The 15,268-nt window shown below is 59.9% G+C and overlaps 6 protein-coding genes across 6 annotated transcripts; all 6 read right to left on the reverse strand.

The window, feature by feature from the left end:
- Positions 1-1,294: 1,294 nt before the first annotated feature.
- On the reverse strand, positions 1,295-1,645 carry LPMP_282940 (hypothetical protein; the record flags this gene model as incomplete). Its single annotated transcript, XM_010702331.1, has 1 exon — positions 1,295-1,645. One exon carries the CDS (start codon positions 1,643-1,645, stop codon positions 1,295-1,297), a length of 351 nt encoding a protein of 116 aa, XP_010700633.1.
- Positions 1,646-2,722: 1,077 nt separating this feature from the next.
- LPMP_282950 (hypothetical protein) lies at positions 2,723-4,219 on the reverse strand (the record flags this gene model as incomplete). The annotated part of the gene is made up of 1 exon (XM_010702332.1): positions 2,723-4,219. One exon carries the CDS (start codon positions 4,217-4,219, stop codon positions 2,723-2,725), a length of 1,497 nt encoding a protein of 498 aa, XP_010700634.1.
- An 887-nt stretch (positions 4,220-5,106) lies between these two features.
- On the reverse strand, positions 5,107-5,706 carry LPMP_282960 (hypothetical protein; the record flags this gene model as incomplete). The annotated part of the gene is made up of 1 exon (XM_010702333.1): positions 5,107-5,706. The coding sequence occupies one exon, from the start codon at positions 5,704-5,706 to the stop codon at positions 5,107-5,109; it is 600 nt and encodes a 199-aa protein (XP_010700635.1).
- A 782-nt stretch (positions 5,707-6,488) lies between these two features.
- On the reverse strand, positions 6,489-8,474 carry LPMP_282970 (heat shock protein 70, putative; the record flags this gene model as incomplete). Its single annotated transcript, XM_010702334.1, has 1 exon — positions 6,489-8,474. The coding sequence occupies one exon, from the start codon at positions 8,472-8,474 to the stop codon at positions 6,489-6,491; it is 1,986 nt and encodes a 661-aa protein (XP_010700636.1).
- A 1,523-nt stretch (positions 8,475-9,997) lies between these two features.
- LPMP_282980 (hypothetical protein) lies at positions 9,998-12,832 on the reverse strand (the record flags this gene model as incomplete). The annotated part of the gene is made up of 1 exon (XM_010702335.1): positions 9,998-12,832. The coding sequence occupies one exon, from the start codon at positions 12,830-12,832 to the stop codon at positions 9,998-10,000; it is 2,835 nt and encodes a 944-aa protein (XP_010700637.1).
- A 652-nt stretch (positions 12,833-13,484) lies between these two features.
- LPMP_282990 (hypothetical protein) lies at positions 13,485-14,918 on the reverse strand (the record flags this gene model as incomplete). The annotated part of the gene is made up of 1 exon (XM_010702336.1): positions 13,485-14,918. The coding sequence occupies one exon, from the start codon at positions 14,916-14,918 to the stop codon at positions 13,485-13,487; it is 1,434 nt and encodes a 477-aa protein (XP_010700638.1).
- Positions 14,919-15,268: the final 350 nt, after the last annotated feature.

Below are 15,268 nucleotides of genomic sequence, written 5' to 3' on the forward strand. Positions count from 1 at the left end.
GTTGATATGGCAGAGAGAGAGGGGTGGTGCACTAGAGGGGTATGGGAGACGGGGTGCCGAAGGTGGGCAAACGGTTGAGAGTGCACAAGCGAGAGAGACGTCTCGGTGAAGTGGATTGCCGTGTGTAAGTCCGGAGACCGAAGGAGTGGAGGTCGTTGCACGGTGGCTGCTAGGCTATTGATATGTGAATCGTAGGTTGGCTGCTGTGCGTGAGGGATAGGGTGCGGGTGCCACGTTGTCGGTTCCATGCATTCCACAGTGCGCTCGTGTCAGTTCTGAATAGTTGTTATTGCAGTGGATGGAGAAGAGCGCGATGCGCGTCCTGACGGGTGACTACTTGTCAGGGTGTGGGTGTCGTTCACTTTTGGGGGGCTGTGCTAGTGCATCTGGTGAAGCATGACGAGGAGGCCATGAATGAATGCCTGTGCGTGTCGGTCACTGTAGGCGTCTGTACGTTGATGCCGGCAAAGAGGCGCAAAGGTTGGGGATATAGAAGACAAGCGTTGCCCCTGAACAACTACCCGCGACTGATTTGATTTCTTAACGCATACTCGACCTTCATCCTGCGTAGAGATCGCGTGCTGCCGCATGACATGGGCGAGGTCTTCGGCCTCATCCGGAAGGGTCTCGTTGAGGTGATACACCTCAACTATTGTGGCCGGCTGCAGCACTATCCGGGGTGATGAAGGCTTCCGCAGTGCGTGAGTGGTGGTGGTGGTGGTGACTCATCACGTAGGATAGGGTTTCGTGCATAAAGCGGTGAGCCGCATGTATGTTGGAGATGACCGTAGGTGCCGCGTCACTGGTGGCGGTGTGGGTCGGTTGGTTGAATGGAGCAAAGACACCATGTGCCAACCTTGCAGCTGTGTAGTGCTGTACCAACGCGTTCACCACCTAAGTGCCGCGCCACAGCTGCAGGAGATCGTCGAGATGAGCCGTAACGGGCGCCTATTGCCCCTCGGTACTTTCGGACGCAACTGTGGCTGCTGTTAGTGCGTCCTCCAGCTCTCGTACTCGCCTTTCCAGCTGCGCGACACTGCAACCCTTGGCGCGCATTAGTCTTTCGTGGCCCACCATATGACTCTCCAGCTGACGGAGCACTGAAGCCTCCGCGTGGTTGGCAGCAAAGCTCGCAGGAGGACTTGCCGGATGATGATTAGGTGGCGTCGGCATCGCCTTTGCTTTGGTTGGAGGACTGGTAGCAGTCGCGATGCGGGCAGTAGCGGGGTCGCTGAGGAAGAGCCCACAAAACAGGGGTGAGGGGGGGGGTGAATGCGGCTGGCATGTTTGCATGTTAGGCCGCTGTCACCCGCGCTTCCAAGCCCTCGAGCTGCGCTGCATTCTGCTGCTGCAACGCGGCGAGTTGGTCGTGGAGTAGAACCTCTTTTTTTTTTGGGGGGGCGGGGGCAGTGCCATCGCGAAGACGGCGCATGGCTGCGTCGCAGCGAGTAAGCTGCTCTTCAGCACGGGTACGATTCCCTCTCTCCGCCTCCAGTGCTTCGGAATTGGTGATGGCATGGCCAACACAGCGGCTCTGCGAAGGTTCCTGATGACGGAAGAGCAAAGCACCACGCGGCAGACAGTCGCCAGTGCTTTCTAAGTCTCCGCGCTCGTATTGTCCAAGGGCAAGGTGCAGGCTCTCCATCTTCGTTTCCAGGCACGCGCACTGCTGCTCCAGTCTTTCCACGCGCTCATTCGCACCGTCACTGGAAGTGGCGTCGGCGTCAGAAGCTGTGGGAAGCCCATCAGCACTTCCGACTGCTGGGGTCGTCGTGGCAGTGATATCTCCCGTGGCGCGATGCCGACCCACTGCGGCGGAACTCGGCTCCGCCTGGACAAGGAGTTGCTGAGGGCGTTGTTGTTCACTCCGCGCGCCCTCAGCTGATTGCTGAGCTCCTCGTTCTCCGCCAGTACTACCTCGTACTTGGCCTCTGGCATGTGCAGCGGCGACGCAGCTGTTTTCACTGCGCCCCTCAAGACTTCACGCTCGCCTGCTCGGGGCGTGTGGTGTGACTTGTGGGGTTGCCTCCGGGTGCTGATCTTACCGCCGGCTCTACTAGCTTCGTTAGCTGCTTTTAGGCCTGGGTGCAGACAAGCGTTGGTACTGCCGAGGGGAGGGTAAATGGGTTCTCGCTTTCTCTCTCTCTCTCTCTCGCTCCAAGCGTGGTGAGGGACGCAGACCATTACCACCTGAAGTGAACAACGACCTGCCTGAAACAAAGCGAGGCCGATGAGAGAAAGATAGTGGAGGGTTGAGGTGTGGAGTGGTATACGGACGAGTAGGACACCGCGAGGAGGGGCAGCAGGTCGTTTCCGCATCGGAGCGAGGACTGTTGTGGACGGCGTAGGCGGAGAGGAAACGGCAGTGCTGCACTTCCCTCCACTCGCGTCGAGCACGCAGTGCTCCCCCTGGCCCTTACACAGCTGCGCACAACACGCATCCTCGTGTACTGTACAAACTTCCGCAGTAGCGGTGGAGTGTGTGACTCAAGGTTGACGCTGTACGTCTTCCTCTCACCCGCCCTGAACCACTCTCCACTGCCCCTTCCCCCCTCACTATATTGGTTGGCATGCGTCCCCCACCTCATGGGCCACTGTGTCGGCTATCCACGCTTGTCTTGTAGTCACCAAGGGACCGAAGACACGCTGACAGAATCGCATAAGCCTCGCACGGCGATTCTCCGCCCTCCCCCCGCTCTGTCACATGTCGTCCTCGATCCGCTCAGTAGCGCCTGTGCGCCTCGTACTTCGTGAAGTAGCTCGTAAACTTCTGCCGCTTCATCGCCCGCTTGAGCGTCTCCTCGGTCTCCTCGCCTTCCCGCGCAGGGTCGTCGAGGTTGGCGGGTTTCTCAGGGTCGAGCCCTTTGGCCAGCGCGTGCTTCACAAACAAGTGCTGAATGATGCCGGATAGGTTGTTTACAAAGAAGCGAGCGCCGCGGGTGCCGCAGGAGGCAATGCCGAAGCAGCCGAGATCGTGCTCGCAGCTGTAGCAGAAGGATGCTGCGGAGGGGAGGGCATCAGTGCCGTACAGGACTGACTTGGTCAGCTGCAGCTGGTCTTTGGCTGGCACGTACAAGACCCCAAAGTCATAGTAGGGCCGCCTGCCAGCGTTGGTCGGCTTGCCGAGCAGCTCACGGGCATCCATGATGGTGTCGAGCGAGAGCAGCAGAAGCTTACCGTAGTCCTCGACGGGGGCGTAGAGGTTCAGCGAGCCATTCCAAACCGCAGGGCCGCAGTTGCGGGGGTCGCCAACGGTCACCGGCCGCTTAAAGCTCTCGTGCTGCAGAGCCTGACCTGTGGGTTGATAGAAAAGTTCGTTCGGGTCCTTCCACAACGTTGGTGCGCCGTAGCCGGTGCCGTGACTCTGTGCGGGCTCGAAGAAGACAGTGCGAATGTCGCTCTCGAAGCTGCGACCCTTCAGCTGAGTCTCCACTGCAGCCAGCAGCAGGGCCACGGATGTGTGGCTGATGTGGGCCCGGTGAAGTGATCGCGTAAAGTTGCGAGTTATGCGTGGCGAGGTACGGACGTACTGGACGAGGTTTGCTCGCTGCTGCTGCCCTGTCAGCGGCGTCGCTGGCACTGTGCCACCGGCAAGAAAGCGATTTACTGGCTCGTACACGCGAGCACGAGTCGCAGCGCAAAGCGACGGAGAGAAGTACGACCGACGCCATTGCGCTCCCGCATCCTGGAGCAGCTGTGCGTCGTCGATGCCATGAGTGAAGGAGAGTACGCTTCGGGCGGTGACGTCCTCGCTAAGCTTGTCCTGGAGCTCTGGCAGGTACTGAATCAGAGGCTTCTCCAGGTTGAAGATGCCCTTGCCGTGCAGCTCGCATATGTAGGCAGCCGTCACAGGCAGTGACAATGTGCCGTACACGAGTGGGTCTTTGAGTTTCATGTGGTTACCCTTGTCTTCGACATCGAGTGGACGGTTAGTGTCTCGGTACCCACTGGCAAAGCAGAAGGGCTTGCCCTTGTGGAAGAGACCGCCTTGGTAACCCGGTGCAGCACGCAGCCACTGGCTGTGACCGCTCATGGTCAGGTGCGATAGCTCCAGCACACTACGAATCACTGGCGGGATGTCGTTCTCCATATCGTCACGAATTTCGCCCTGGTCTACGGCGGCGCGCTGTTTCTTGGCGAAGTCCTCCTTGTCTTTGACAGGAGGGAACTCGATGCGCAGCCGCGGCTTGGCGGCTGCAGCGTCCGGCACGTCGGACATCTTCGACGCCGACGAGGAGGATGCGGGTGTGGTGGCAGTAGATGGGGGCATCACGATGCAAAACCTCCTGCGGGGCCACGCACATCTATACACATCCACACACAAGGCGGCTGGTAAACACGTGGACCTCCAAACACACCCAAGTTGCCCAAACTGCAACGGCAAAGTGACTCCGCAGAGACTCGAGACGATCAACCAAGTTGCACACGCTCGTCTGCAGGTCTTCGCTACGTGAGTTGGCGTGTGCGCGTGTGCTTTGGTATCGCGCGAGAGTAGAGGTCAGAAAAAGGGAGGAACACGGACGGATAGAGAGAGAGAGAGCGAAGGTGGGTAGAGGGAGAATGAGGTGAAAGAGGCGCCTTGCAGAGACCCTCTCTTCATCTCCCCCTGGCGTCACACACCGAGAGAGAGAGAGAGCTTGAGGGAGGCCAAGGCCGCCGCTCAGCTTGCCAGCACCGTTGGTAACATGTCACAATGATCAGTGCACGTTTGTGTCTGGGAGCGACAGAGGAGGACATGGAGGGAGGAAGAGCGAGGCTGCTGGAGGAGCTGTGTCTCGGTAGCTGCAGTTCTGTGCCACCGCTGCTTCGTGTAGATACGTTACGCGATCGTTAGAGATACGACAAGGGGAGAGCAAGAGCACTCGCAAAGAGGCGAGTGTGAGGGATAAGGGAGGGGGAACTGCGCCATGTTGCACAACACTGTGCAGCCATGACTCCCTTGCCGTCTGTCTCGTCCTCCCACCAAGAAAGCCCCACACGCGCAAAGATGTGTCTTCACATGCGGCACCGTTTCATTTTTATTATTTCGCCATATCTGTGTGCAGGCAAGCAAGGGCAGGGGTGGGGCATGCATGCGTGTGGGTGCGCGCACCAACATCATCACGGCTACGCTTCGTCCTCGTTGTCACCGATGCGCTGCTTCGAGGCCAACATGTCGATGAGCTTGTCGAGGTCCTCCGCCTTCATCTTTCTACCGGCGCCGTCTCGTGCGTCGCCCTGAAAGGCATTGAGTTGCTTCCAGTGACTCTGCAGCTTCAGGATCGAGGTGATGGGCTCGCAGTTAGTGGCGTCGAGCTTCTGCCTCTTCACAAACACGACACGGCCGTTGCGCTTGCGTGCGGCCACCCACGTCTCCTTCGCAAAGCGCGCGTGAAAGGCGACGGCCTCTGCGGCGATGGAGGGGCTGTAGCCAAATTGGAGGCGGTCCGTCGGGGAGCCGTTCCCGTACGTGTCCACACTGTTTTCGGAGGCCGATGCGGCACCGCCCTCGACACCACCGTGGCTGAGGGCTTTGGCGAGGGCCTCGCGCAGCGCCTCTTCACGTGCAGTGGACGCGACAGTGGAGGACAGACTTGCTGTGGCGCTCCTCTTCTTGCCGGCATGCCGTAGTTCTTCCTTCTTCGCATACCGCTGCTCCTGGCGTTGCCCTGGACGGCTTGGCAGACCACGGACTGAGTGGTAGCGGTGTCGTTGTGTCGGCGGCATTGTCGTCGCTTTGGCCAGGGTGCGCTCAGCCTCCAAGCAAGAAGGGGATGTGGGTAGAGACACCTGCCCACTCAGAGAGTACTCAGTGAAGCAGATAAACTTACAAGACACGCACACACGAAAGCACCAGCAGAGGGGAGGGAGGTGGTCGAGTTCGGATTAAGGGTGAGGGTAGCTGGAAAAAGGGACGAAGAGAGAATGCGGATAGAGACGCAGGGATTCGCAGCGAACGCGCATGCGTGCGTGTTTGGGTGAGTGAGCGACAAGAAGGTGTCGTACGTGCTCACATAAACAAGCGCCTCCACAAGGCTCGTGCGGAGGGAGGGGTAAGGCAATGGAAGACCGGTGAGGGGGTACTGCAAGGATGCTGCTGTGGCGAGAGAAGGCGTGATAGAGAGAGAGAGGGCCGCCAAGGAGCTGAGGTTGATACAACATTTTTTCCTCGACGGCGGTGGTCCAAGACGCAGATATGCAGATGTGCATGCAGGTCAACACAGCCACAAGACCGAATGAAATCGTTAGACCACTCCGTGTGGTTGTAGTGATGGAAACGTGGTAGTACGGTGAATGGGGGACGGGGAGGAGCTATTCGCTCCTCTCTACTAGCCACACCCACACCCACCCACCTACACACACACAACACACGAAGCCACCGGCTCGCGTTCTCGAGCAGCGAGAGATGACCATGACCCTAATACCAGAACGGGCGAACAACAAGTGGAGGGGGGGGGTGCGGAAGAAGGCACGAAGCGCTGGCCACTGCTACGGTGCCTTTTACTTCCTCACTTGCCCGCTTCGTTCTCCCCGTCGCTGTCGCTGAAGGACTCGTCGTCACCTCTCTCGTCGCGATGGCGCTTCGAGACCGGTTCATCACTGCGCGCCATCTTCTCCACCTTCTTTATCGCCTTCTTGGCGAGTTTAGCGATCTTATTGGCCTTTTCCTCCACCTCAGCTGCGGTTGAGTAGGAGGGCAGCAGCCGCGCCATCCAGTCACGTGCGTGTGAAGTAAAGGCATCGAGGCGCTTCTGCAGATGGGACGACGGCGGCTGCGGCATCGCGGCAATGACAGTGGAAAGAGTCTCCAGTGCGCCCTTCACCTTCCGTCGTGCTGCTTCTCTGGCATCGTCCACAGCATCCTCCTTGGACAACTTCTTCGACATGTCGATCATTTCTTTGACCTGCGCCTCGGAGAGGCGGTCAACGTTCTGCACAACGAGCGTTTGTCTCTTGTTGGCCAGTTCCTCCGTGCCGGTGATGGTAAGGAGGCCGTCCGCGTCGATGGAGAAGGTGACTGTGATGGTGGGCTTGCCCTTCTTGGCACGGGTGATGCCCTCGAGTGTGAACTCGCCCAGCTTGTGGTTGTGCTTTGTCAACGGCCTTTCGCCTTCGTACACGCACACGTCAACGTCTTGCTGGTAGTCTTCGACTGTGCTGTACTCCTTCGTCGCCTTGTACGGGATAGTCGTATTGCGAGGGACGACGACGTCAAACTTGCCATCGTCGACCTCTACGCCGATGCTAAGCGGCACCACGTCCATGAGCACCACACTGGCCGTCTTCTCCGACTGCTGCTCAAGCGAGTCGCTAAGGATGCTAGCCTGCACTGCGGCACCGATGGCCACTGCCTCGTCCGGGTGCACTGAGTTGCACAGCCGCTCCTTCTTGAAAAAGGTGCGGAGCATGTCGTTCAGCTTCGGGATGCGCGAGCTGCCGCCGACGAGCACAACCTCATCGATGTCCTCCACCTTCATGGCTGCATCCTTCAGCGCACGCTTCACCACCGCCATGCACTGCTGAAACACAGACGCGTTCAGCTCCTCCAGCTTTGCACGCGAGACCGGTAGCGTATACTCCTCGCCGCTTGGCAACACACCATCCAGAGCGAGTTCCTCAGTTGTTGACTGTGATAGAACCCGCTTCACCCGCTCGCACGCTGTGCGAGCCTTCGCCAGCAGGCGCGGCTGCTCAGCAATACTCAGGTTGTATCGCGACTGCACATCGTCCAGTACGTACTGGAGAAGGTTCGAGTCGATGTCCTGCCCGCCCAGGTGGGTGTCGCCAGCAGTCGCCTGAACTGCAAAGCTTCCGCTATCGATGACGATAATGGATACATCAAAGGTGCCACCGCCAAAGTCGAAGACGACGACGTTGTGCGGTCTGTCCTCACCTTGCTGCTGCTCTGTGCCGCTGCCAATGCCAAGTCCGTAGCACAGCGCCGCCGCTGTTGGCTCATTGATGATGCGCAACACCTCCAACCCAGCAATCGTCGCCGCCGCCTTGGTACGTTCGCGCTGCGCATCGTTGAAGTACGCCGGTACCGTGATGACCGCCTTCCTCACCTGCTTGCCCAAGTAGCGCTCTGCACACTCCTTCAAGTAGGCTAACACCTTGGCAGAGACTTGCTCCGGTGCGAGCTGCAGCGCCTCGCCCCTGTGCGTCACGTTGATCTGAATGCTATCCTTGTCACCCTCTGAGATGGAGAAGGGCCAGCGGGTGCGGTCCTCTTGAACACTCTTGTCACTGAAGTGGTGGCCAACCATGCGCTTCGCATCGAAGATGGCGCCAGAGACGCCGCGGCCGAGCAGCGCCTTAGCAGCGTCGCCGACGAGCACGTCGTCGTTGTGGAAGGCCACGCATGACGGTGTGGTGCGGTTGCCCATGTCGTTTGGAATCACCTCCACCTGCCCGCGCACGAAGACGGCGACGCACGAGTACGTTGTGCCGAGGTCAATGCCGATGGCACCGTCAAACATCTCTGTGAAGCCCATCAGTGCGTGTGCGTGTGAGCCAGAGCGAGAACGAGGCACAAACGTGAGTGGATGAGATCGATGACGAGACGAGCAGCTAAAGAAGTAGACGAACAGGGGGAAGCCAAAGCGAACAAAGGCCAAGAGCAGAGAACTGCTGGAGTGCGCCCAGTGACGCCCTCAGATGTGTGTGTGTGTGTGTGTGTGTGTGTCTATGTGGTGTAGGGGGTTGTATGCTCGTGTGGGAAAAGGCGTGCGAGAGAGAGAGAAAAAGAGAGAGACGAGGGATGAGGTGAGTGAGGGAGGGAGGGAGAGGCGGGCTTCCGAGTGCGTTGAAATCGCGTGTGTGCGTCTATCTCTGTGTGTGCGTGCACCGTGCGCGGATGACGGAGGTGAAGGAGTGAAAGGAAACAGAGCACCGTTGACAGGAGGGATGGCCAGCGCGTGTTGTGGCACACTGCCTTCGCGTATTTATGTGTACGTGTGTGGGGATGTGGAGGACTGCGTGCTTGGCTGTCTGCGGGGTGCTGAATGGACTTGACGGACAGTTGCGGCTGCGTGTGCACGCCACGATGCTCCCCAGTTTAAAAATGAAGCGGCACCGGTAGGCACGGAGTGTGGCCGCAGTTCCGCGTGCGACTGTGCTGCAGTGGATAGGTCTGTGGTGAAGGGCTGAATACGAGCAGGAAGTTGCGGTACGTCTGTGGTGATGAGAATGTCTACGATGGACTCGAGAGGCACAGCAAAAGGCGTGATGAGAGAGAGAGAGGAATGCATTCATATACGATGGACGGAGCGAGGGGACGAGCACGGGCTACGATGGAGCGGCAGCTGTGACGCCCGCTGGTTTCTCTGGCTAGATCACGTTGACCTCCTTCCTTCCTACCTTTTCTATGACCTCTCTACTCTTCGTCCTTCCGCTCCCCCATCATTCAGCGCTTTGCTGCCGTGTTCCCCCCTTTTCCCTGTGCGAGACGTTGTGCTTGTTGGTCTGCCTTGTGGTGCGGTGAGATCCTTCGGATCCCATAAGTGTACATGTGCGGCACTCCCTTGTCCCACCCTCCTCCTCCTCCTCCTCGCCTCAACGGACACACGCACACACGCACACGCACACACACACACACACACACACGCCGTTGAGCAGTGTTTCGTACGCGCGCGCCTCTCTCTCTCTCTGTGTGCGTGTGTGCGTGTCCGTTGATTAACAGACAGAGGGAAATAGTGCAGGAGCGAGAGGAAGGCCAGTGCGAGTATGCCCGAAAGTAAACGAGGAGACATACCGTCCAAAGTATTTCATGAAGACACACATAAAGCCACGGCACAAGATAAAGGCGCATGGCGTGAGATGTAACGGCCGCAACACGGTTCACGAAGCGGACCAAACACCTCTGTGGCGCGTCCATGGACGTCGGCGCACAAGAGGGTGGCGCACGTGAGAAGGAAAATGCGGAGAGGGCTGAGGGCAGAATGGGGACACCGTATCACCACCGTGTGGATGTGCAGCCGTACGAGCACACATGCCCAAGGGAGCGGGGAGGCGCCCGCTATTCTAGCCGCAGGCGATGCCGGTGAAAGCGGAGGTCGCGTGTGATGGATTCGGCGTACTCTACTCGACCGCGCGCCATTGTCTCCATCTGGATGAGCTCGCCCACCTTCAGCCCCACGTTTGCGAGTCGCGTCAGCAGGCACCCGCGCAGCTGCGCATCCGTGTAAGACGCCTCGCTTGTCAGCTTCAGGTGCCCGAAGAGGTAATCGGACCACACGGTGCCGGAGCCATAGAGCGCGTGTCCATCCACCAGCAGCGTCCTCGCGCCAACCTGCGCCTCTCGCCAGATGGCCTGGCGGCCGTCCCACTCGTCAGCCTTCAACATGCACACCTGTGCTATGGGTGGATTCCACGGTGCGGCACTGTCGAGAGCGGCGGCATCTGTGCGACAGAGCACGGCCCAATCCTGATACCGCAGCTCATGGTAAGAGCGAGAGCACTGTAGCAGCACGTCGGCCAACACAACAGCGCAGCTGCGCACGAGATGAGTGCGGCATACCGCCTCACGCGAGACAAGGCGGTCCGCTGGAGAGAGTGAGGGCAACGACAACGAGGGGTGTTGCCGTGCGCGTGCAGCGGCGCGACACGCCTCCTCATTCAGCTTTCGCGCCTCCACTGCCCATTGGGAGACACGAAGGTTGTCGGAGAGCGCCTCGTAAAGATCAGCTGCCGCCTTCTCATGCGCACGCTCAAAGGCCGCTCGTCTGTGGGACTCGTTTCGTTCGAGTAGGAAGCGGCTCACGCGCTGGGCGCAAGTGACACCGTGGCGGATTTTCTCCATCTCCTGCGCCTCCTCAGCGATGATGATCGCCCGTTCTCGCAGGCCCGCCTTGAACGACTCGCGCATCTGCTTCAGCGCCTCTGCGTTGCGCGCCACATAGCGCTCTCGCACAGCGGTGTATTGGTCGTGGTACACCGCGGCGGCTGCCTCGTCGAAAGCAGCGCTGTAGCGAGCCGCAGAATCCTCTGACAGGGCTGCTGGCATCTCTTTGTCTGCTGCTGCGCCGCTCCGCTCCGGGTGCCCCTGGGCGGACTGCTGCTGCGCCGATGTCAGTACTTCATGTGCGATCTGGACGCATCTCTGTACTTGTGCCCACGCATCGTGGTCTGTAGAGGGAGACGCGGCGACAGAGCCGCCTGACCGGGTGGCTCCGTGACCCCCGAGTGGGCGCGCCGCTGCGGAGGTGAGTATTACTGCTGTCGTCGCCGCTGCCTCACGTTTGATTTTCCCGTTGGTCACTTCTCGAAGCGGCAGAGGGGAAGCGGCCTGGGAAGGGGAGGGGAGCGCCGCCGCGACCGCCGCGTACAGGACATTGTACTCATGAGCCTCTTGATGAGATGCACGTACTCGTGACGTGCGCTCCTCTTGTGCAAGCTTTATCTGCCACGCTTGCACCTCCAACACCGCCAGCGGGCCACGGGGTAGACTAGAGCTAGACCCAACAGCGTGATGACGGTGCTCCGCTTCTTCAGCCTTGATGCACTGCCGGTTCGACATCTCTGAGCGTTCCACCGCTGCAACGGACAGTCGGTGCGCTTCAGAGTACGGTGTCCAGCGATGGTGACGCCAGCTGTCATAGGGAAGCGAATACCGGCTGTACGTGCACAGGGGCCACCTCGACGCCTGCATCACAGCTGCCACCGCCGTATCTTGGGCGGACCGACTTGCCAGCATCGCGCGGGCTTTCTGCACAACTGTGTAGGTGTAGATGTCCAGCTGTGTGCTGTACCGGCGAGAACTCGTGGCAGCAGCGACCAGCGCCACCAGCGCAGCACTGACATCATTGACAGTGCTCGTGCCCCCATCCTTCTCATATGAAGCGGTGCGTCGTAAGCTGCGCAGAAGCCGCCTGTACCGCTCCGCGGAGTGGTGCCCGGGCAGCTTCCTGAGACTGTGTGCCAGGAAGGCTTGGCGGTGCCGGGACCACGGTGCGACACGCTGCATGCGCCACCACCGCTGCACTGTCAGAAGCGCCCGAATGCACACGGGTGAGCGTGCGTAGTAGCCCCAGAGCGCAAAGAGCTGCCCTACCTTGGGGGCCTCAACGTAGCGGAGCTGCGCCGCCCCCTGCCACCAGTCCAGCAGAAGGCGCTCTTTGGCCTCGTCGTACACGAGGGTCTGACGATCGTACATTTCGCGTATTTTGGCTTCGCACGGTGCCTCGTGACCAACAGCCAATGACAGCGACGGCAGAGCCGCTCGCGAAGGTGGTGCAGCCGTCAATACGTGAATCCCTTCAGCAATCTCGAAAAGGTCGTCTGCAGCAGGCTTGAAGGCAGACACAGCTCTGTATGAGCGCGCAACAAGCTTTAACTCCCGCGCACGCACGTGCCTGGCGGCGTGCTGCACCGCCTCGGCATCCCACTGCTGCCGCGCTAGCTGGCGCACAGCCTTCCGTAGCTCCCAGGTATGCTGGGCGGCGTAGAGCATCTGGAGGTCATCCCGGGCTGCCACCTCGACGGCGCCTCGGTCACTTGCCTCTTCGCGCGCCAAGAGATCTGCCCAGCAGTGAGGCACGACATTCCATACTGATGTCGTTTGCCCCTTACGCAGCGCCTCCAGTCGGAGCACGTTGTCCTCCATGTGCTTCTGGCGCTCATGCTCCCTATGGTGCTGCCACCAAAGAGCGTCGCGCTCCTCAGCCTCGGTGCAGCGCGTCCTTGCTCGTGAACGAGCCTCGCTGTGGGCCATTGTCGTGAGTTTGTCAAGCCACAGAGCATGTTGGAGTTTCGCCTGAAATACAGCCACCGTCTTGTCGGGCGTACGCGTTGAAGGAGCCGACGGGGTGCACACGTGCACTGCCGAGGGAATTGAGCACGACGGGGAGGACATCGAGGACGTCTCAGCTGGGCGATAACAACGTGCTGCGGTCGCCGCATCCATGCTACGTAGGCTGAGGCTGAAGCCGCGGCTACGGCGGTTGAAGCTGATATTTCCGCCTTGTGTCTAGTCGGCTGTCGCAGGTGGGGAAGGCGTGAAGCGCTCATAAATGCAGTACGAACGGATTACAGACAAGGCTGTGAAATGAGGGGAAGAGAGGAATCGCTGGAGTACATACGTCTGTGTCATGGGGGAGGGGGCAAGGGGGAGGGAGGAAGGGGTGGGGCGGGAAAGGCTGTGGTGGGTGGCAGAGAATAGGAAGAGGGATATCAACTATGGGCATCACAGGTAGACTCGGGGCGGTGAAGGGCGGCGTCACTCCCCAGCGAGGCGATCAGAGAGGGGTGAAATACATGTGAGTACCCAACACACGAAGGGCGGTACTTGAGTGCCTAGTAGGAGGGTGGGGTGATAGTGGGCTCAAAGGCTGAGTGAAGCACTTCCCCACGTGTTGTACAGCAGGCCTGAGGAAGAGTGAAGAGGAAGCCTACTTCACCCACACACAAACGCAATTATGGAAGACGGTATCTCCTGCGAGCCGTGGTGGCGCCATCAAGGCGGTAGCTTGCGACTGAGAGGGGAGGGGGAGGCGGTGGTGGCTCTCTCAAAACTGCAAACTGGGCTGCCACAGTCGATCTTCGCGGCGAGGGAGGAGACGCAAATGATGCTGCGTGATGGCCGATGTTGGTACCTTTGGTCCTGCGGCAGAGCCCGCGGCCGACGACGACGTGGTGGTAGGGCGAACGTAGCACGGTATGAGGTAAGGTGCCTCGTACGCACTCTCATCAACGTAGGCGCCGTCGTCGCTCATTGGCACCAAGTTCACCTCAACCCCTCTGTCCCCATCATCGGCGTCAGATCCAGTGTCCTCATCTACGTTGAGCACCGTCACACCCACAGGAGAGCCGCTGTCTTCCGCATCGCTCTCTTCACCAGAGAGCACCTCCACCACATCCGGTGAGACTTCATCATCCACGTCAATCGCAGCGTCACCGCGGTGGCGCTTTCGGCTTGGAGCGGAACCAATTTCAGTGCCTCTGGGGGCGCCGCTGCTACTAGACGCTTCTGGTTCCCGACTGCACGGTGCCCCTTCGCTAAGGTGCAAGGGGGCTCTCCGCCGTGTTACCAACCCGACGGACGTGGGGTGTCGCGCTGCGTCGGCGGTGTTACGGTACGCGTGGACCCTTCGCTGCGCAATGGCTCCGTCAAGAGCGTACAGCTCCTTCGTGGCGTAGTAGTGCGTGCGCAGGGCGTTCAGCTTCTTTGTGCGCCGCTCGATCAGATGCCGCTCCTTGCGTAGTTCAGCCTGCGTGCGCAGCAGCTGAGGTGTGACCTGTGCCATGTACAGTTCGAGCTCCGTCACACCCATGTGCTCTATGGCAAGGGAAGCGGTAGTATTCGAGACCATTGCGCTTGACGATCCGAGGCGCGCCCCCGCGTTGGCGAGGCCGCTGCTCTGCAGTAAACCAGGAAAGCAGCGCTCCTCCCTCTCCACCTCCGCGAGACACCTTGCGCGCTGCTCGTGCAGGCTCGCGCACGCCCGTGTTAGCTCCGTCACACGTCGCCTCTGATCGCAGAGGCTGCGAAGGCGGTGCAACACGTGCTTCTGGGCCGTGTGCACGCGTCTGTACTCCGCCTCGGTAGTTGCTGGGGCTCCCGCGGTGGCATGGGACGGTGCCCGTGCCTTAGTCGTCGTGTCGGCCCCGACATCGTCGTTCGTCCCGCGCAGGTATAGCGGAATAATGCGTGTGATCGGCGTAAAGCACGCTGGGCAGACGCAGGAGCCATTGGTGCGACGTGCCCAGCCATTGCTGCTGAGCGCCAAGCCCGCCCTGTTCGCACCGTCTCCACTCCTATTGCTGTTTTCCTCTTCGTTATGAGGAAGGTCGGTGCTATCCATGCCCATCAAGGCCTTGCCCCGCCGCCAAATGAATTCGACGCAGCCCAGGTGTAGGACGTGCTGACACGGCAGCAGGAGACTTCCACGCTGGGAGCTTTCTGTGCCCACCACTAAACCACACTCGCAGCAGCCACACATGCTACTACAAGGGGTGAAAGAGGAGACGGCAGAGGCCATCGTGATAAGAGCAACAACGCACAGTCACTCGAATAGCTCTACTGAGAGGCAGAGGGCACAACAAAACACGCATAGGTGAAGGATGACTCTCGTGTGTGCTCGTGAGTATGGGTGCTTTTCCTCCACGCACAAGCGCGTGGGGGGGCGGGGGCGGGGGAGAGGAGGAGACAGCAAGCCGCCTGACACACGCACGCACACACGGTTGGGCCGTGCAATGCGCGAGGAAGGGAAAGGGGATGGTGCAGAATGACGTAGGGAGAGAGAAACACTTGGAGGGAGAGAGAGAGGCCATGTAGCGAGCCAGCAACACA

This window comes from Leishmania panamensis (assembly GCF_000755165.1).
Source record: "Leishmania panamensis strain MHOM/PA/94/PSC-1 chromosome 28 sequence".
Taxonomy (NCBI): Eukaryota; Euglenozoa; class Kinetoplastea; order Trypanosomatida; family Trypanosomatidae; genus Leishmania; species Leishmania panamensis.